Source organism: Malus domestica, chromosome 13 (assembly GCF_042453785.1).
Source record: "Malus domestica chromosome 13, GDT2T_hap1".
Classification (NCBI taxonomy): Eukaryota; Viridiplantae; Streptophyta; class Magnoliopsida; order Rosales; family Rosaceae; genus Malus; species Malus domestica.
This window is the reverse complement of record NC_091673.1, coordinates 14,542,850-14,560,757: the sequence shown is the minus strand read 5'-3', so window position 1 is coordinate 14,560,757 and position 17,908 is coordinate 14,542,850. Positions and strand designations below refer to the sequence as shown.

General features: G+C 37.5%; 3 protein-coding genes and 1 pseudogene across 4 annotated transcripts; all 4 read left to right on the top strand.

Annotated features, from left to right (window-relative positions):
* The first annotated feature begins 2,347 nt into the window (after positions 1–2,347).
* On the top strand, positions 2,348–6,122 carry LOC103424032 (protein ABCI12, chloroplastic). 2 transcript variants are annotated; one of them, XM_008362095.4, is made up of 8 exons: positions 2,348–2,784; positions 3,668–3,784; positions 3,962–4,198; positions 4,403–4,567; positions 4,712–4,787; positions 5,257–5,321; positions 5,405–5,579; positions 5,667–6,122. In XM_008362095.4, the coding sequence occupies exons 1-7, from the start codon at positions 2,455–2,457 to the stop codon at positions 5,555–5,557; spliced, it is 1,143 nt and encodes a 380-aa protein (XP_008360317.1). In that variant the 5' UTR covers positions 2,348–2,454; the 3' UTR covers positions 5,558–5,579; positions 5,667–6,122. The 2 variants fall into 2 exon arrangements, with proteins under 2 accessions (XP_008360317.1, XP_017184679.1); XM_017329190.3 differs by lacking the exon at positions 3,668–3,784 and having other exon boundaries at positions 2,355–2,784.
* Positions 6,123–7,218: 1,096 nt separating this feature from the next.
* Positions 7,219–12,129, top strand: LOC103414657 (uncharacterized; annotated as a pseudogene).
* Positions 12,130–13,872: 1,743 nt separating this feature from the next.
* On the top strand, positions 13,873–14,904 carry LOC139190805 (uncharacterized). The gene is made up of 2 exons (XM_070811291.1): positions 13,873–14,505; positions 14,644–14,904. The coding sequence occupies exons 1-2, from the start codon at positions 13,873–13,875 to the stop codon at positions 14,902–14,904; spliced, it is 894 nt and encodes a 297-aa protein (XP_070667392.1).
* Positions 14,905–17,194: 2,290 nt separating this feature from the next.
* LOC139190804 (secreted RxLR effector protein 161-like) lies at positions 17,195–17,644 on the top strand. The gene has a single exon (XM_070811290.1). The coding sequence runs from the start codon at positions 17,195–17,197 to the stop codon at positions 17,642–17,644; it is 450 nt and encodes a 149-aa protein (XP_070667391.1).
* The last annotated feature ends 264 nt before the right edge of the window (positions 17,645–17,908 follow it).

The following is a 17,908-nucleotide window of genomic DNA, read 5'->3' as shown; positions in this document are numbered from 1 at the left end:
TCAGAGATCAAGTAACGGGACAAAACCTTTCGACGGTTATAAAAAGAAAAATCACGATTTAACGGTTAGTTTAACTCCGATTTTGATGATTTTTTACAGCTACACTCCTTGACCCTATATGAATACAATAAATGAATTCAATCTTCAATTTAAAATATTTACACTAGTGGATACCACTAGTGTTTCTTATGTTATACTTAATGAAAGTATGAATAAACTCTTAAATGTTAGTGAATCTATTGTTTTGATGGGATACGCATTCTACGAAACTAGTTTCAACGATCCAACCGTCAAACATGTTTGTATATACTTCGAGATCGCATACGCCAAAAATTGCAAAAAACAAACATTTAGAGATCAAGTAACGGAACAAAACTTTTCGACGGTTATAAAAAGAAAAATCACGATTTAACGGTTATTTTAACTCCGATTTTGATGATTCTTTACAACTACACTCCTTGACCCTACATGAATACAATGAATGAATTTGATCTTCAATTTGAAATATTTACACTAGTGGATACCACAAAATCTTATGTTATACTTAATGAAAGTATAAATAAACTCGGAAGTGTTAGTGAATCTATTGTTTTGATAGGATACGCATTCTACGAAACTAGTTTCAATGATCCAACCGTCAAACATGTTTGTATATACTTCGAGATCGTATACGCCAAAAATTGCAAAAACAAACATTCAGAGATTAAGTAACCAAACAAAACTTTTCGACGGTTATAAAACGAAAAATCACGATTTAACGGTTATTTTAACTCCGATTTTGATGATTTTTTACAGCTACACTCCTTGACCCTATATGAATACAATAAATGAATTCAATCTTCAATTTAAAATATTTATACTAGTGGATACCACTAGTGTTTCTTATGTTATACTTAATGAAAGTATGAATAAACTCTTAAATGTTAGTGAATCTATTGTTTTGATGGGATACGCATTCTACAAAACTAGTTTCGACGATCCAACCGTCAAACATGTTTGTATATACTTCGAGATCGCATACACCAAAAATTGCAAAAAACAAACATTCAGAGATCAAGTAACAAGACAAAACCTTTCGACGATTATAAAAAGAAAAATCACGATTTAACGGTTATTTTAACTCCGATTTTGATGATTATTTACAGCTACACTCCTTGATCCTATATGAATATAATGAATGAATTCGATCTTCAATTTAAAATATTTACACTAGTGGATACCACAAAATCTTATGTTATACTTATACTTAATGAAAGTATGAATAAACTCTTAAGTGTTAGTGAATCTATTGTTTTGATGAGATACGCATTCTTCGAAAATAGTTTCAACAATCCAACCATCAAACATGTTTGTATATACTTCGAGATCGCATACGCCAAAAATTGCAAAAAACAAACATTCAGAGATCAAGTAACGGGACAAAACCTTTCGACGGTTATAAAAAGAAAAATCATGATTTAACAGTTATTTAACTCCGATTTTGATAATTATTTACAGCTACACTCCTTGACCCTATATGAATACAATGAATGAATTCGATCTTCAATTTAAAATATTTACACTAGTGGATACCATAAAATCTTATGTTATACTTATACTTAATGAAAGTATAAATAAACTCTTAAAAGTGTTAGTGAATCTATTGTTTTGATGAGATACGCATTCTTCGAAACTAGTTTCAACGATTCAATCGTCAAACATATTTGTATATACTTCGAGATCGCATACGCCAAAAATTGCAAAAAACAAACATTCAAAGATCAAGTAACGGGACAAAATTTTTTGACGGTTATAAAAAGAAAAATAATGATTTAACGGTTATTTTAACTCCGATTTTGATGATTTTTTACAGCTACACTCTTTGACCCTATATGAATACAATGAATGAATTCGATCTTCAATTTAAAAAATTACACTAATGGATACCACAAAATCTTATGTTATGCTTAATGAGTATGAATAAACTATAATAATTATATACATTAATTTAACAATTTTATACTTCTAAAAACTAAAATAATTATAATATATATATATATATATTAAATTATGTGTTTTAATGTTTTGAAGTAATATTTATGTGGCAAAGTGTGGTATGTGCAAATTTAAGGAATATTTTTTTTTTCTTAACGGGTCATAACGGGTCGGGTTACTTTACCCGTTGGGTAAAATGACTCGACTTGTTAAGAACCTGTTAAGATAACAGACGACCCGTTAAGATAACAGATATTACACGAAAATAACATGAACACGACAGACACGACCCGTTTGCCAGACCTATTTGGGATAGACCGAAAAATATCTTCATTTAATGGTTATATTAACCTCCCTATGCTGCAAAATTTTCTCATAAGCTGAGATAAACCGTAAATTCCCGCCACTTTGGAAATTAACCAACTGTACAGAAACATCCCTAAAAAATCCTCCCTATCTCTCCCACACTCAGCTTCACCCATGAGCTTCGCTTACCGTGCCGTCACAACGGTAACATTCCCCTCTTTCCCGCTGAACCCTAATCCCAAAACCCTAATTGCCCCAAATTTCACTCACCCGAGCTCACTGAACAAAACCCTTATACAAGCAAAGCCGAGATTAAGCCTCCAAATTCGAGCTGCGGCGAGCGATAGCAGCCAAAGCCCGTGGTGGGTGAACGTTTTGCCGACCAAAGCTTTCGGAGCCGAGAAATTCCTCAGGCTGATTTCAGGCGCGACTGCTAGCCCCATCTGCCAGTACGTCTCGGAACCCACCACGTTCCTTCATTCTGTGGACCCCAGAATCAAATTGGTATGCTTAATTTTGATGGGTATTTGTTGGTTTTTTATGATAAATGGTGGGTTTGGTCTAATTTGGTACCGTATATTTAGCTGAAAAGGATGAATTGGTGTATGGGTTTTGGATTTTGATGGCATTTAAAGTTCAAGTTTTTATTTTTGATTTTAGGTATTTCAGTTTGTTTCGTATTGAGTTTCTAGTGTTATGTGTTTGATATGTATAAGTTGCGGAACAATTTGATAAGACTGATAAAAAATGTTCCCTTTTCTTCTTCTTCCTGATTTTAATTGTGTTACAACATAGAACTTTAATATGAAAGAATGTTGTTGTTCACTTGTCTTTTCTTTTTTCTGTACCAGAGAGAGGGTTAGGGAACATTAAATGGTTGTTTCCGTGTCCAAGTTTCGACTTGGCCTGTCAACATGCGAGGTTTAGGAAGAACCGATTTGTGTAGTGTAAGAAATTGCAACGGCAATGTCCTTTAAAATTGTAGATGACAGGAGTTGAACTCCATGCATATGATACACCTGAGATCTCCAACTATTATTGAAAGGCGGCGACTCTCAAACCTTAAGAGATGACATTTCTATTGAAATGATATACTAGCTAAGTCAAGTAGAAACATCATATGGAATGAGAATTTTTTAGATCAACCAAAATTTTGAGCACAATCAAATGGTTTCAAAACCGGAGGCTGTTTATGTTGTTAAATGCACTTAACAATCAGATGGTAATGATATCCTTCTGCATCCTGGGCTTCTGTCTTTTGTTAAATGCATACTTGTAAATAACACCTCACTGTTGGTAAAGTTTACATGATAAATTTTTTTTGGGAAAGGGCATATGGGGTTATGTAACTTCTGTTTTATTACCTTTTCTCATCTTGATCATGCAGGTTTGGCTTTTGGCTCTAGTTGTTTTACCAGCAAGGTCACATATAATACTGCGCTTTGGATTAGTAGTATACTTGGGCGTTTTGTCAATATGGATTCTTCCGAGACACACATGGATGGTACATGACCAAGCACCTTCCTATGAGTCAGGAGCTAGTTTTAATTGTACCAACTTCTTAGTCTTTAGTATTTTATTAACAAGGCCTTAGTGATGCATCCAGTATTTTGTTATTCCTTCTTCCTTTGTTGAGAATTGATAATCAATATACTAATGCAGGATATTTTCTTGGTTACAGGATCAACTGGGAAGAGTGTCCTTGATTTCTGGAATTTTATTCATTATGCTGGGGCTGGGTTCAGATGGTGTACCACCGCTTGTTCAGTTGAGAACCCCACCTCCTGGAATGATGGGATTATCAAATCTTCCTGCATCCCTGGAAGGTTACTCATATTTAATTATGAAGCTAGGTCCAATACAGTTTACAAGGAAGGGGTTGTCTGTAGCGAGCACAGCTGCTTGCTTAACCTTTACTGTAAGTTGTTCCTATCTCTGCTCAGTGCACCTTTTGCCTCTTATTAAATAACGATATGTTTGGGTGCCCATTGATATAATCACATTATAAGGGTGTGTTTGTATATGTAGGGACACGAATTTTGAGATTAAAGTGATGTAACCATACAATTGATGAAGAAGCTTTTATTTATACTGATAATTAGGGTTTGTATTTTTGTGAAAGGTCTTTCAAAGTGCGAGCCTTTGCCTTACAACCACAACCCCTGAAGAACTTGCATTTGCTTTGCGGTGGTTTATGCTCCCTTTGACACATCTTGGTGTGCCAGTGGCTGAAATTATTCTTACCCTCATGCTTTCATTGAGGTTCATCAATCTGGTTTTTGATGAGGTAAGGGGATTGGTCAATAAGATTTGTGTTCAGTGATTCCAAAATTTTCAGATGATTTTCATGACAGAGGATTAGTGATTTAGCTCTAAAATCTACTCAAACTGATATCCACTCCTTTGGAATATACTTCTCATGTGTTTGTAGGTTCGGAATGTTGCATTGGGGATTGTATCTCGTAGGATAAACTGGGAACAGCTGACAATGGTGGAAACAATCGATCGTAAGCATACATCCAACATATGAATTTTTGTGTTGTTATTGTTGGTCTTCTCGTCCTTAGCTACAAATGAATCTGAGTTGTAGGGTCCTCAAAGCAGGAAGAGTTTCTGCTATCTAAATTTATCATATTTGTGTGTTGTTCACACTGTATAACGCTTATAGCGCCCCCCCCCCCTCCTTTTGTTTATGGATATTGTCTAGTTTGGTCTAGTAAATATATTTTCAGCTTGACTGAGTAATCTTATCAATCTGATACCTTCATCTTTTATGAATTCTGTGCTATGTTAAAGATGTTTCGTTGCCTACATGTAGAACTACCTCATGCTCTTATCACTTTAGTGTAACTGTCAGCTTAGATGATGAGGGACAAACTGATATTAAACATTTATCTATTTGAACACCGTCTTATCACCTTTTTCTTGGATTGTCATTGGCGACTTTCCTTATATGATTTGGTTCTTACTTTTCAGTTTTATTTGCCTACTTCCGTCGGATCTTCACAAATATTTTTAGCCATGCAGAGCAGATTTCACAGGTTTGTGCATTAACTCACAGAAGTAAGAGAGAGAAAAAGTAATTCTGGTATTGCATTTTTCACCAATGTTATGGCTTTTACAGGCAATGATTGTCAGAGGTTTTAGAGGGGACAGCAATGCTCATAAGATTTACTTGTTATCAGATCCATCCATCGGGACTGCAGATATCATTTCCCTGTTATGCCTGGTTGGTGTAATAGGTGCTTCTGTATGGTTTGGCTACTTTCTAGTCTGATCTGCTTTGAAACTTTTCATCGGTAATCCCCCCCTTTATTTCTCCGCCTATTGGACAGGTAGTTTTAGCTTTGCCCTTGTGTCTCTGATTCGATCGATTTGTCCTACAGGGGAAAAATATTGTTGATGACATAGTACCATATACCGACACACATATGAGCCAGCTGTAATTTTGGTAGAACTGTATTATCAGTAGATAAGAGTTCTGCAGTCTATGGAAGAAAATTCATCAACGTTCCTACAAAGAAGCGGTGAAGGTCCTTCCTGGTTCCTGGAATGGTGATCAAGAATTTACACAGAGTGCTTAAAGGATCGGAGACACCTCGAGGGTTCTGGCCGTCCCAACCAAACGAAGATCAACATCGAACTAAGAGTGTGTTGTATGGTTGAAACTTAAAACTTTGGGATTGGCTTACCGACAATGTTTCCTGGTAAAGCCTTCTTATGCATTGAACCTTTTGGTTGTACATGGTTAAAGAAAACAATGCACAATCTCAGTAATTTGTGCTGCTGAGGATAGTTGTTTGATTTGAAAGTAATTATTATCAGATACTGATTAAAAGCGATTAGTGAATAATCAGAAATACTTAAGATAAAACGCAATTTTGAGTCATCGATCGCACGACGGCATGTCCCCGATGATAGTCAAGGTGACAAACAATTGAACTAAGAATTATTCGATAACCAAAAGTTTTGTAAAAAGGATCATGAGTACATTCACAACTTTTACTAACTTGCGCGTGGAAGTTAAAAATTAAAATGTATAAAACGTCTCTTACCAAACTCTAAATCTACAAACTCCTTAGTCGTCGGCTCCCTACTCTGACTTGGGACCGGTGGCAACCCCTCTCTCAACTTTCTAATCTTTCTCCTTTATCTTCTCATGAATTATTGCTTATCTATTTCTCGTCTTAGTATTTCTGTCAACAAGTGCCTCCTTAGTGAGGTGTGTGACTCTTTCTCCGTAAGTAAATTAATTTTGTGTTGGTATGTCATTAACTCCTTTGGATCTACTTTGTTAGAATCATTATCTTCGTTGACAGTGTTCGCACAAAATTCGTGCTAGTAGGAGACTAGTTGGTTTGTTGCTAGTTACTTTTCGGACTCGGCGTTGCTCGTTATCAAAGAGTGTCCTCTTGTTCATTATATTCAAGGCTTTGTGCATAGAAGTTTTTATCAAAAATGACATTTCTCTAGTTGTGGAGTGCCATTTCAATCATCTGAGTTTGGATGTGAATGATTTCGCCCTCAAACTCACGAGAGCACACTGGTAATTAGTTTTGCCAAGTTGGCCTTTTATTTTATATTAAAGTTTTGTTAGATTGAGGACCTCTTAAATGTTATCTCGAATGTACTCTATGGTATTTGTGTCAGTTCTTAAGTTTATAATAGTGTTAATAAATAGAATATAGTAAGACAATTATATTCGCACGCGTCTTAGAAAAACATTTTGACGTATGCATGTCAATAATTAGGTATTTAAGCCCAAAATATTATGATTCCTATATAAACGCATATGATCGTACTTTTTATTATATTTTCATATTTTGTCATAGGAAAATCTCAGATTAGTTGCAATCCATACGGCTCGAACTTGGCGCACGTTAGTGAAAGTTGTGGTTGTTCTCGCTATCATCACCACGGTGGCTGCCAGAGGCAGAGATGACTGTGAAGGCAGCGGAGGTGAAGATACCAGCGGTGGAGGAGATGGCAGTACTGGCGGAGGAAGTACTGGTGTTGGTGTGCCTAGCACTGGTGCAGGAGTGGGTCGTTTGGTACGTAATAATGCCACGATACCTGCGTATGGTATTGTCTGGTGCATAGCGTTTCATTACTTGCTGAATGCGTTGTGGCGGTGCTAATCATACTGCGGCGGAGATGGACATGTTCATGTGTTGTTTCAAAGACGGCTTCTTTAATTCCAACTGTTACAATTTATATTATCTTAGCAAATGTAGAAATTAATAATACGTAGTCTTATGTTCGTGACACGGCAATTAGAGGTTAAATACTGATGAACGATCACCCTTGAATATAATTCTGAAACGCCAACCGTCCTTTTGATAGATAATAGAATGAAAATTGTATAACTAAAAATACAACCTGAAAAATTGTTTACAGTTGCACAAACCCTAACAGTAAAAGAAAATAAAACCGGAAAGTATAAAAATAATTCAAATATGTTTTGACCCGCTAAACAACCTCATACGCCCGAAATTTATCATCGATTGTTGCCAAGCAACAAGTTTGATTCGTCTCTTCCTTTTCAGAAAGGTTTCGAGTAAAAAAAATTAAAAAAAAAACTTTTTATGATTCAACAATCAAAGGAATCCATAACATAAAGAGTGCACAAGTTCGTTCATTGTATCACTGAGTATTAGTCATTTACTAAGTTTTAGTTGAATTGATAAACTGACGTTGTGATACTTTTTAGATAGTTCTTGATACTTTTGTTCTTTCAAATTGGTCCCTGTTGAGTGTTGAGTGTTGTGTGTTGCAAGTTTTTTCTTTCCTTGCATCCAGTTTTTGCTATTGCTCCCTGGAATTTGACTACAATATCACTTTGTTCATGAAACTTAAAATTTGGCACTTAATCTTTTGAAACTTGATTTTTATTTCACTTTTGCCTAGATTTTTATTTAGGCTTTTTTCTCTTTTAATGTTTTATTGATTAATAAATTATTAATGGTTGGTTTTGACCATAATATCCTCTCTCTTGTTTCCACACTCCACATGAGCAATTTTTTTGCCATGTCAGCAAAAGCCACGAAATAGATGAAATCTAGGCATTGTGGAACAAAAATCAACCGGTATAAATTCACTCTCTTAAGCCCTGTTTGACACGACGTATATAGTACTAGATAAGATTATTAATACAGAATTGGATGTTTAAAACTCTCTCGTATTAAATTAAACCGGACTAATTTAATTCGATTCATTTTTTTTTTCTTGCCAAAAGATCCGATCCACTTATTTTATATGGTGTTTGGCGCTCTCTCGTACCCCCATTGACCCTTGGCAGTCCATTACCATTTTACTAAGCACAATATCTCGATTTTAAAACTAATTAAAAATAAAAATTAGGCAGCTGATTAGTGGAGGAAGATATTTTTATTTTTTCTTTTATTTTAATATTATTAATTAATTTGGAGAGCAAAATCCTCGGAGGAAAAAAGTCAAACTTTAAAGTTATAGTTGCGACGACGAATCAAACTGGCGCTTTTATATATTGGAAGGCAAACATACACACACATACCTTCAATCTTCTCACTCTCTCCACTGCGATCCCCACTCCACTCTCCTTTACAGTTTTATTTGATCGATTTTTCCAGAAAAACCCTAGAAATTCACTTCAAAAGGTTGGATTTTTATATTTATTTTTCAAGATATTCGGTTAAATAATTCTCCTTTTGTAGTGTTTGCAGGCCTCTATTTTTGCCTTGAGCTTCAGTTCAATTGGTGTATGAATTTCGTTAATTTATTTGGGTTTTTTTTTAGGGTTTTGGTGGTTGGATAAAACCCAGAATTGGGGAACAGAGCAGTGAGCCAAAGGTACCAATTTTTGTGTTTTTCACTTTCATGCATGACTTATATATTTTTTTTTATGATTTTTTTTTGTGTGTTGTTATTAATTGAGATTTTGTATTTAAGTAGTGAAATTTGGTCTTATTATTTGTTCTTGAATACTTTTTAGGGTTTCTGAAACGTTGATTTGATTTGAGTGTGGTGAATTTACTGTTTGTGGGGGTATATGTAAGTATAATAGACAAGGGGGGGGGGGTGTTTGTGTGAAGTCAGAACCAAGAGCATGTTTTCTGGGGTTGGGGTTGGTGTTGCTGTAGAATCTGACTTTGGTGAGGTAGTGACCGGAGAATTGAGACTTCGAGTTGACTCGGGTCTTTTTCACTCGGGAAGAAGGTTATTCAACTCGTTAGAAGGTTTCTACCTTTTGTTTTGTATTGTTTTTGGTTCTTCTGTTGGGGGAAGGGGGAGAGTACATACGCTTTTGGGTATGAACGGGTGGATGCGATTTTCATCGCCTGGGGTTGGTCTTAACTTTTGAGTGAAAGGCTAACAAACCATGCCAAGTGCAGTTTATGGTTGTCCAATTTTTGGAGGCAAGTTATTGATCAGCTCACTTGCCTATTTGAATGAGATAAAAGGTGCAGTGGTAGTTATGATAAGTCTGATATCTAATGAGATAAAAGAAGAATATCAATCTGGAAGTCTCCAAAGAATTGCAGTGGAAGGAGCTGATGAGAAGGATGATGTAACCGGAGCGTGGGAGGGAGAGATTCTCCCTTGCTACCGAATATAGATTTAACTGGTGTCATGGGTTCAATACCTACATGATTTAAAAAGTAAACTAGTTGTTTAATATCGAATTGGTGACAAAAGAATATAGCGATCAATATTGTTTGTTAGGTGTGATTATTATTATTATTTTTTTAAAAAGAGAACAAATGGTGGCAAAACACGGTTATTCATTCTTTGCGGGCCCGGAGAGGCTATAGCGATCATTATTGTTTGTTAGGTGTGATTTGATGCCAAGAAGATGGCAAGATGATGTGTCATGGAGGTCTCTTAAGGGACATGCTCTGTTTTTATCATTTCTTTTATTTTACAGATAGAGATTAGAACTTATATTAGTACTAATTTATTAAAGGTCGTACCCAGTGCACAAGGCTCCCGCTTTACGCAGGGTCTGGGAGAGGTGAATGTCGGCTAGCCTTACCCCCATATATTAGTACTAATTTATTAAATCACAAAATTAATTTGTGGCATGCATCATTGAAGGACAGAGACAGTAACAGTTGTATCCATAGGTGAGGAGAGTTGGGATCATATTGGCAACTTGTACATGGACTTGTTGGTCTAATCATGTGAAAGTTTTCAGGTCGTTTGCAGTGAAGGATGAGATATTCTGCTTGTTTGAGAGAGCACTTGACAACTTGGAAAGTTTGAGGCAGCAATATGGACTAGCCAAGTCTGCAAATGAGGTGATTTTGGTGATCGAGGCTTACAAGGCCCTGTGCGGTCGCGCGCCTTACCCCCCCAAACCATGTTATTGGCCACCTCAGTGGAAATTTTGCTTTCATAGTATTTGACAAGTCCACCTCAATGGTGTTCGTGGCGTCTGTAAGTCATCCTTCCGCACCAACCAAACAATGATCTGCCTTGGTAAAGCTAATGGATTTGATTCGCATCTAACAACAATTGGGTTTGGTTGTAATTGTGACAGGACCAATTTGGCAAGATTCCGCTCTCGTGGGGAATTACTGCTGATGGATATGTGGCCTTTGCCGATGATGCAGAACTGCTTAAGGGTGCTTGTGGCAAGTCACTTGCTTCATTCCCACAAGGTGTGTAAAAGTTTTAGTGGATGCATCAGGATCCAAGGGGCACCTAAGTCTTTGAGTTTTCAGTCCACCAGTAATTTGACAAATTACAGCATGATGTATGAGGAGTAGTTGAAAAAGAAAATGACCGTTCTTTGTTAACAATGGTGTTATTGATTTGTACAGGATGTTTCTACTCCATGACGGTTGGGGGACTGAGAAGCTATGAGAATCCTAAAAATAAGATCACTGCTGTGCCTGCTACTGATGAAGAGATATCGGGTGCAACATTTAAGGTAAATAAAAAAGTGCCTGCTTTTCCTTTTAGTAAGAGAACTGACTAAATTTTCAAGAACACCTGTTGATGTTATGTAGCGTCTGGGTTCCAGCCTGATTATTCCTTCTGTAAGGTCATTATAGTGGATAGGCATAATTTCTATTTTGATTGACTTACGTCGCTGATGATAAATAGGCTGAGTGAAGAGTTAGATTATACGATGCAAGAACTATATTCATTATTTCATATTCAAACAGTATTGCAGTAGCATCTCAACACGAAGAGCCTTAGTTGGATACGTTTCACATCATCTGCTTAGTCTTTGCAGCGAGTTAGCTGATGATGTATAACAGTATAAGTGTTCCTGATTAAGGCTCTTGGAATTGAAATGCTAAAGCTTCCTCTTTGACGACACTATAGTCCGAGCAAAAAGAGAAAGTGTATGTTTTGAAGATGAAGATTGTCCATTGATTTGAGAATCATTTACAAGATCTCATGAAGCCAATGACTAGAGCTAGGTATTCGTGATTGCAAACCCCCTCGTCCATCCCTATAGTTGTACCATTTATTGACAGGGACTAGGACTAGGACTAGGACCAGATGATGACAATTCACACCAACTTTAATAATGTTGAATTTCGACCGCATATTCGTCTACTTGACGGGGTGAAATTTCAGGTTGAAGGGCCAGCAGTTTTTGCAGCCACAAAGTAGGAGCTTTTTCCTGATAGAGTGCTGTGTCGTCGTTCTCTTCAAAAGCTAAACTTCTATCCGTTTCGGTGGGGGAAGGTTTTTACATGGCGCTGGATGCAAGACACATCAGGAGTACTTGAACAAGTGAGTGAATGTTGATAAGAGTGTGTGTGTCTCCTGTAGTTTCTGGTCGTTGTATTCCAAGCTTATACTACCAGTGTACAGCTATGCTTTTGTTTAATTAATAATAATGTTGTACGGCTATGCTTTTGTTTTATACATTTCCATAATTCTCCCTCCTCCATATATGGTTCTTCATTCCTCTTTTCCGGCATATACTTGTTAGATGATGGATGAGCGGAAGAAGGTTAATTTGTAGAGCTCCTAGCTAGACTTCACTTTCTAATATGATCTATTGACTTGTTTCTTTCATAATACAACACCCAACTGAAACATTGTGTGACTCAAAACTTTTTTTGCAAACAAAAAATGGTCCAGATCACAAGAGCACCCTTCTTTGGTTTAATGGGAGAAAACTAGAGCATTAGAAAAATAAATAGGATGTTTGTAAGAGGAATGATGATTGATAGGCATAAATAATTGTACGAAACGAGTTCACTGTCATAGTGGTTTCATGGACTATTAATAAAAGAGGATGTGAAGCAAACTTATGAATGACCTTGTATTAATAAACTGAGCCCGTTTTCTGAAACCCTCTTTCTAAATCGACAAAAAGAATATACAACTTATGTGTTTACCCTGCACTACATTTGAAAATGTGGTGCTCTTTCTCATCCTCACAGAGAAGCTCTCTCTCTCCCTCTTCAACATCTCAGAGAAATATAATAATCAGTGTGGACGTAGTTCAAACATTGGGGTGAACCACGATACATCTTGTGTTATTTACTTACTTGCAGATTCACGGTCGGATTTACGTTGTTCCAAGACCCCTCCGATTTTGTGCATCAACAACATTGATTGTATTTGACACACTTCCTTGTTTGAGACCGATGCATATTGTACACTTACATTATCGAGAGGAAAACTAATTAGTATTAGTATGTAGAAAATGTGCAAACAAAATTTTTAAAACTCTTGTATGCTAACTTTTCTTGGTCAATCGAAATATTCGGTACAAATTGGACTGCGCCCTTTTTCCTCCCATTTATCGACAAATCATTGTACATGCACTGTAGATTTACGAGTGGCCATGAAGTACGTATAGTTTGACTCACCGCGCGGAAGGACATATGGCGACTACTTTGGTTACCATTGCTGCATTTAGCTGTCAGCCTTGAGCTGCTCTCTTTCTCATTTTCCTAGAGAAATTATGAACAAACAATCTGTCTTCCATTTATAAATTTGAATTGTAGTTTCTCTACCGGACTTGGATTCTCTGCCCTTCCATTTAGGTGCCCTTCCCGTGTCCTCCTGTTTTGTGTGGTCACGGTTAAGCCACGTCAATATTTTATATTATTTTTTTTATAAAAATAATAAAACAAAAAGAAATAATAATATAAAATGTTGACGTGGCTTAACCGTGACCACAAAAACAGGAGGGCACAGAAATTGGAGGGCAGAGAATCCAAGTCCTTCTCTACCCTCACCAAAAGATTCACACTTCAACACTCGTCAAAAAAGTCTCTAATGGCTCCCCCACCGCAAAAGAAATAGCTTCAAAGCTCCTCCCTTTGATCAGAATATACAGAGACAGCACGGTGGAATGCGTCATGGACTCTCCCTACGTGCCCCCATCTCCTTGTGACCCAAAAACCAACGTCTCCTCCAAGGGCATTACCATCCACAAAACCCTAGCATCTCCGCTCGCCTTTACCTCCCTCTTCAAAACCAAAATTACCAACCCCCCGAAAACCCTATCCCAGTTCTTGTGTGCACGTTCAAACATACATTCTTATCAAATGTTTATTCTTGGTTTTAACATCTGGTATCAGAGCCCCATCACGATGCCTGATCGAAGTTTGAAAAGACCGTAGCTAGAACAACGACATGGCAACGGAGAGTAGTTTCGTGCAACCTGCGATACCAATGTTTGATGGACACTATGATCATTGGAGTATGCTCATGGAGAATTTCCTGCGTTCCAAGCAGTATTGGAGCCTGGTGGAGACTGGGATCCCTGCAGCAGTAGAAGGAGTGGATCCCACTGATGCACAGAAGAAGACGATCGAAGATCAAAAGTTGTTGAAGGCAAAGAACTATTTGTTTCAAGCTATTGATTGCTCCATCCTAAAGACGATTCTGAAGAAAGAAACTACGAATGACATTTGGGATTCATTGAAGCAGAAGTATCAGGGAACTGCACGAGTTAAGTGTGCACAGTTGCAAGCTCTTCGCAAAGAGTTTGAAGTGCTTCATATGAAGGTAGGCGAATCTGTGAACGATTATTTCGCACAGACCCTCACCATAGCCAACAAGATGAGGGTTCATGGAGAAATAATGGGGGATGTGGGGGTTATTGAGAAAATTCTGAGATCTATGACTCCAAAATATGACTATGTTGTATGCTATATTGAAGAGTTTAACAATCTGGATGCCCTGTCCATTGATGAGATGCAAAGTAGCTTGTTGGTTCATGAACAATGGATGAGTGGGCACACTGTGGATGAACAAGCACTGAAGGTTACCTATGACCATCAATCAGGGGGAAGCGGATGAGGACATGGTGCATTTCAAGGACGAGGTCGAGGAAGGGGTAGGTATGGCCTTGATAGGTCTACCATTGAATGCTACAAGTGTCACAAACTTGGTCATTTTCAGTGGGAGTGTACCAAGAAAGACAAAGATGGAAAGGTCAATTACGCAGATGCAAGTGAAGAAATGCTATTGATGGCTTATGTGGATGTCCAGGAAACTGGCAGCGATGAACTTTGGTTTATTGACTCAGGTTGCAGCAACCATATGAGTGGGAAAAATGAGCTATTCTCAGAGTTTGATGGAAGCTTTAGAGAATACGTGAAGATGGGAAACAACTCAAGCCTTGATGTGCTGGGGAAAGTGAATATTCGAATGTTGGGTTAATGGCCTCTTGCAAGTGATTACATGAGTATTCTATGTGCCGGAATTGAAGAACAATTTACTTAGCATTGGTCAATTGCAAAAGAAGGGCCTTACCATCCTCATGCAGCGTGAAAATGCAAGATTTATCATCCTGAGATGGGTTTAATCATGGAAACTAAAATGTCTTCCAACATAATGTTTATCATTTTTGCTCGCTCATTGCAAAAATAGCAACAATGTTTCAACTCAGCCATTGAAGAACAATCACAACTTTGGCACCGTAGGTATGGTCACTTAAGTTGGAATGGTCTCAAGATCCTTCAACAGAAGAAGATGGTGCAAGGATTACCATAGTTCAAGGCCTCTACGAAAGTGTGTGAGAGCTGTTTGGTGGGAAAACAACAAAGAGATCCATTCCTAAAAGCAAGCATGTGGTGAGTTTCTCAGATTCTTCAACTGGTACATGCTGATATATGTGGCCCAATTAACCCTACTTCAAACAGCAAGAAAAGGTATCTCATTACCTTTATTAATGAATTTAGCCGAAAGACATGGGTGTATTTTTTTCGTTGAAAAATCAGAAGCCCTTATTACTTTCAAAAGTTACAAGGCTAAAATTGAAAAAGAAACTGGAGCATGCGTAAGGAGGCTTCGAACTAATCGAGGGGGCGAATTCACATCACGTGAGTTCACAAACTTTTATGATGACAATGGGATTCAAAGGCAGTTAACTGCTGCGTACACTCCCCAACAGAATTAGGTTGCAAAAATGATAAACATTCTGTTGGTTCGAAGTATGCTTTCAGAGAAGAAGGTTCCAAAGACATTCTGGCCAGAAGTAGTGAACTGGACAATTCATGTTCTAAACAGGAGCTCGACATTTGCAGTGAAGAATATGACTCCAAAAGAAGCTTGGAGTGGATCTAAACCATCAGTGAACCACTTCAGGGTTTTTGGATATATCTCTCATGTTCATGTTCCTGATAACAAAATAGTTAAGCTTGATGACAAGAGCTCAAAGTGCATCTTGCTTGGAGTAAGTGAGGAGTCAAAGGCTTATCGACTATTTGATCCAGTTTCTTAAAAAATAGTCGTGAGCCGAGATGTAATTTTCGAAGAAGACAAAGGCTGGGGATGGGACACTGATCATCATAAGGCAGCTATGAAAGATCTTGAATGGCCAATGGAAGAAGGGGAAGACATTGAAGAAAATGGATAGGAAACTAAAGAGACACTGGAAGATGGAGATTCTGACCAGATTGATAGCTCAGATAACTCATCTAATAAGCTAACAAATGAAGGTTCTAGCTCCCCTAGTGAAGGACAAATCAGAAGACAACCCATATGGATGAGGGATTATGAGAGCGAGCAAGGTCTTTCTGAGGAAGAAGACATGGCTTATCTGGCCATATTTGTTGACAATGATCCCATTTCATAAGAAGAAGCCGAGAAACATGCAAAATGGAGAGAAGCAATTAACTTAGAGATTGAAGCCATAGAGAAAAATGACACATGGATGCTAATAGACCTGCTACATGGGGGAAAATGATCGGTGTAAAATGGATTTACAGAACGAAGATCAATGAGAAAGGTGAAATGGATAAATACAAAGCTCGCTTGGTTGCAAAAAGATACAGTCAAACTCATGGAGTCGACTATGCTGAGGTGTTTGCACCAATTGCTCACATAGACACCGTTCGACTTATGATCTCACTTGCACCACAAGAAAACTAGTCCATTTACCAGTTAGATGTCAAATCAGCCTTCTTACATGGAGAACTTAGTGAAGAAGTTTTTGTTGCACAACCTCCTGGCTATGTACAAAAGGGACACGAGCAGAAGGTATACAAGCTTAAAAAGGCTCTATATGGCCTTAAACAAGCTCCCCAAGCTTGGTACAATCATATCGAGTCCTACTTTATCAAGGAAGGATTTACAAAGTGTCCCTATGAACACACTTTGTTCATCAAAGCAACGGATGAAGGTAAAATGTTGATTGTTTATCTCTATGTTGATGACCTTATATTTACTGGAAAAGTTAATGTTCAAAGAGTTTAAGCAGTTTATGATGGTTGAGTTTGATATAACTGATCTTAGGAAGATGAGTTATTTCCTTGGTATTGAAGTGCTACAGAGGCCGGATGGTATATTTATTGGTCAACAGAAATATGCTCAGGAGGTGTTAGAGAGGTTCAACATGGATCAGTGCAACCCAGTCCATAATCCTATTGTTCCTGGTTTCAAGCTTATCAAAGATTAAGATAAGGTACAGGTTGATGACACTCTCTATAAACAAATCATAGGAAGTCTAATGTACTTGACTGCCACACGTCCTGACATGATGTTTATAGTGAGTTTGATTAGTAGATATATAGAGCGTCCCACTGAAATTCATCTACGAGCAGCTAAAAGGGCGTTGAGCTACTTGAAGGGCATAGTCAATCTTGGGATGTTTTACAGGAATGGAGGAAATAAGGAGCTTATTGGGTATACAGATAGTGACTATACCGGTGATCAGGATGATAGGAAGAGTACTTCAGGGTATGTTTTTATGCTAAGCTCATGGGCAATGTCATGGTCTTCAAAGAAACAATCAATGGTCACCTTGTCTACCGCCGAAGTTGAATTCATTGATGCAGCATCGAGTGCTTGTCAAGCAATATGGTTAAGAAGAATTCTACAGCAGCTTGGTTATGAACTTATGATCAATGTAAGGTCACAACAGTATATTGTGACAATAGCTCAGCAATTAAGCTTTTAAGGAATCCTGTGATGCATGGCCGCAGCAAACATATAGATGTACGTTTTCACTTTCTTCGTCAGCTCACCAAAGATGAAGTTGTGCAGTTGGTTCAGTACCATACTCAAGAGTAGGTTGCAGATATAATGACAAAACCTCTGAAGCTTAATGTGTTCTTGAAGCTACGTGACTTGTTGGGTATTGTTTACATCCAAGTAAAAACTGATTGCTAATAGGAATCAATTTAATGGTGGATGTTGAAGTTTTAGGGTTACCTAGCTGTTA

What these genes read in the sequence shown, in the direction of transcription:
- LOC139190804 (XM_070811290.1), top strand. Translation starts at nt 17,195, where the DNA reads ATGTACTTGACTGCCACACGTCCTGACATGATGTTTATAGTGAGTTTG.
- LOC139190805 (XM_070811291.1), top strand. Translation starts at nt 13,873, where the DNA reads ATGGCAACGGAGAGTAGTTTCGTGCAACCTGCGATACCAATGTTTGAT. An exon ending in TGGATGAACAAGCACTGAAG is followed by an intron (nt 14,506 to 14,643) that starts GTTACCTATGAC and finishes GGTCATTTTCAG; the next exon opens with TGGGAGTGTACCAAGAAAGA.
- LOC103424032 (XM_008362095.4), top strand. Translation starts at nt 2,455, where the DNA reads ATGAGCTTCGCTTACCGTGCCGTCACAACGGTAACATTCCCCTCTTTC. An exon ending in CTGCTTGCTTAACCTTTACT is followed by an intron (nt 4,199 to 4,402) that starts GTAAGTTGTTCC and finishes TTTTTGTGAAAG; the next exon opens with GTCTTTCAAAGTGCGAGCCT. An exon ending in AATGGTGGAAACAATCGATC is followed by an intron (nt 4,788 to 5,256) that starts GTAAGCATACAT and finishes CTTACTTTTCAG; the next exon opens with TTTTATTTGCCTACTTCCGT.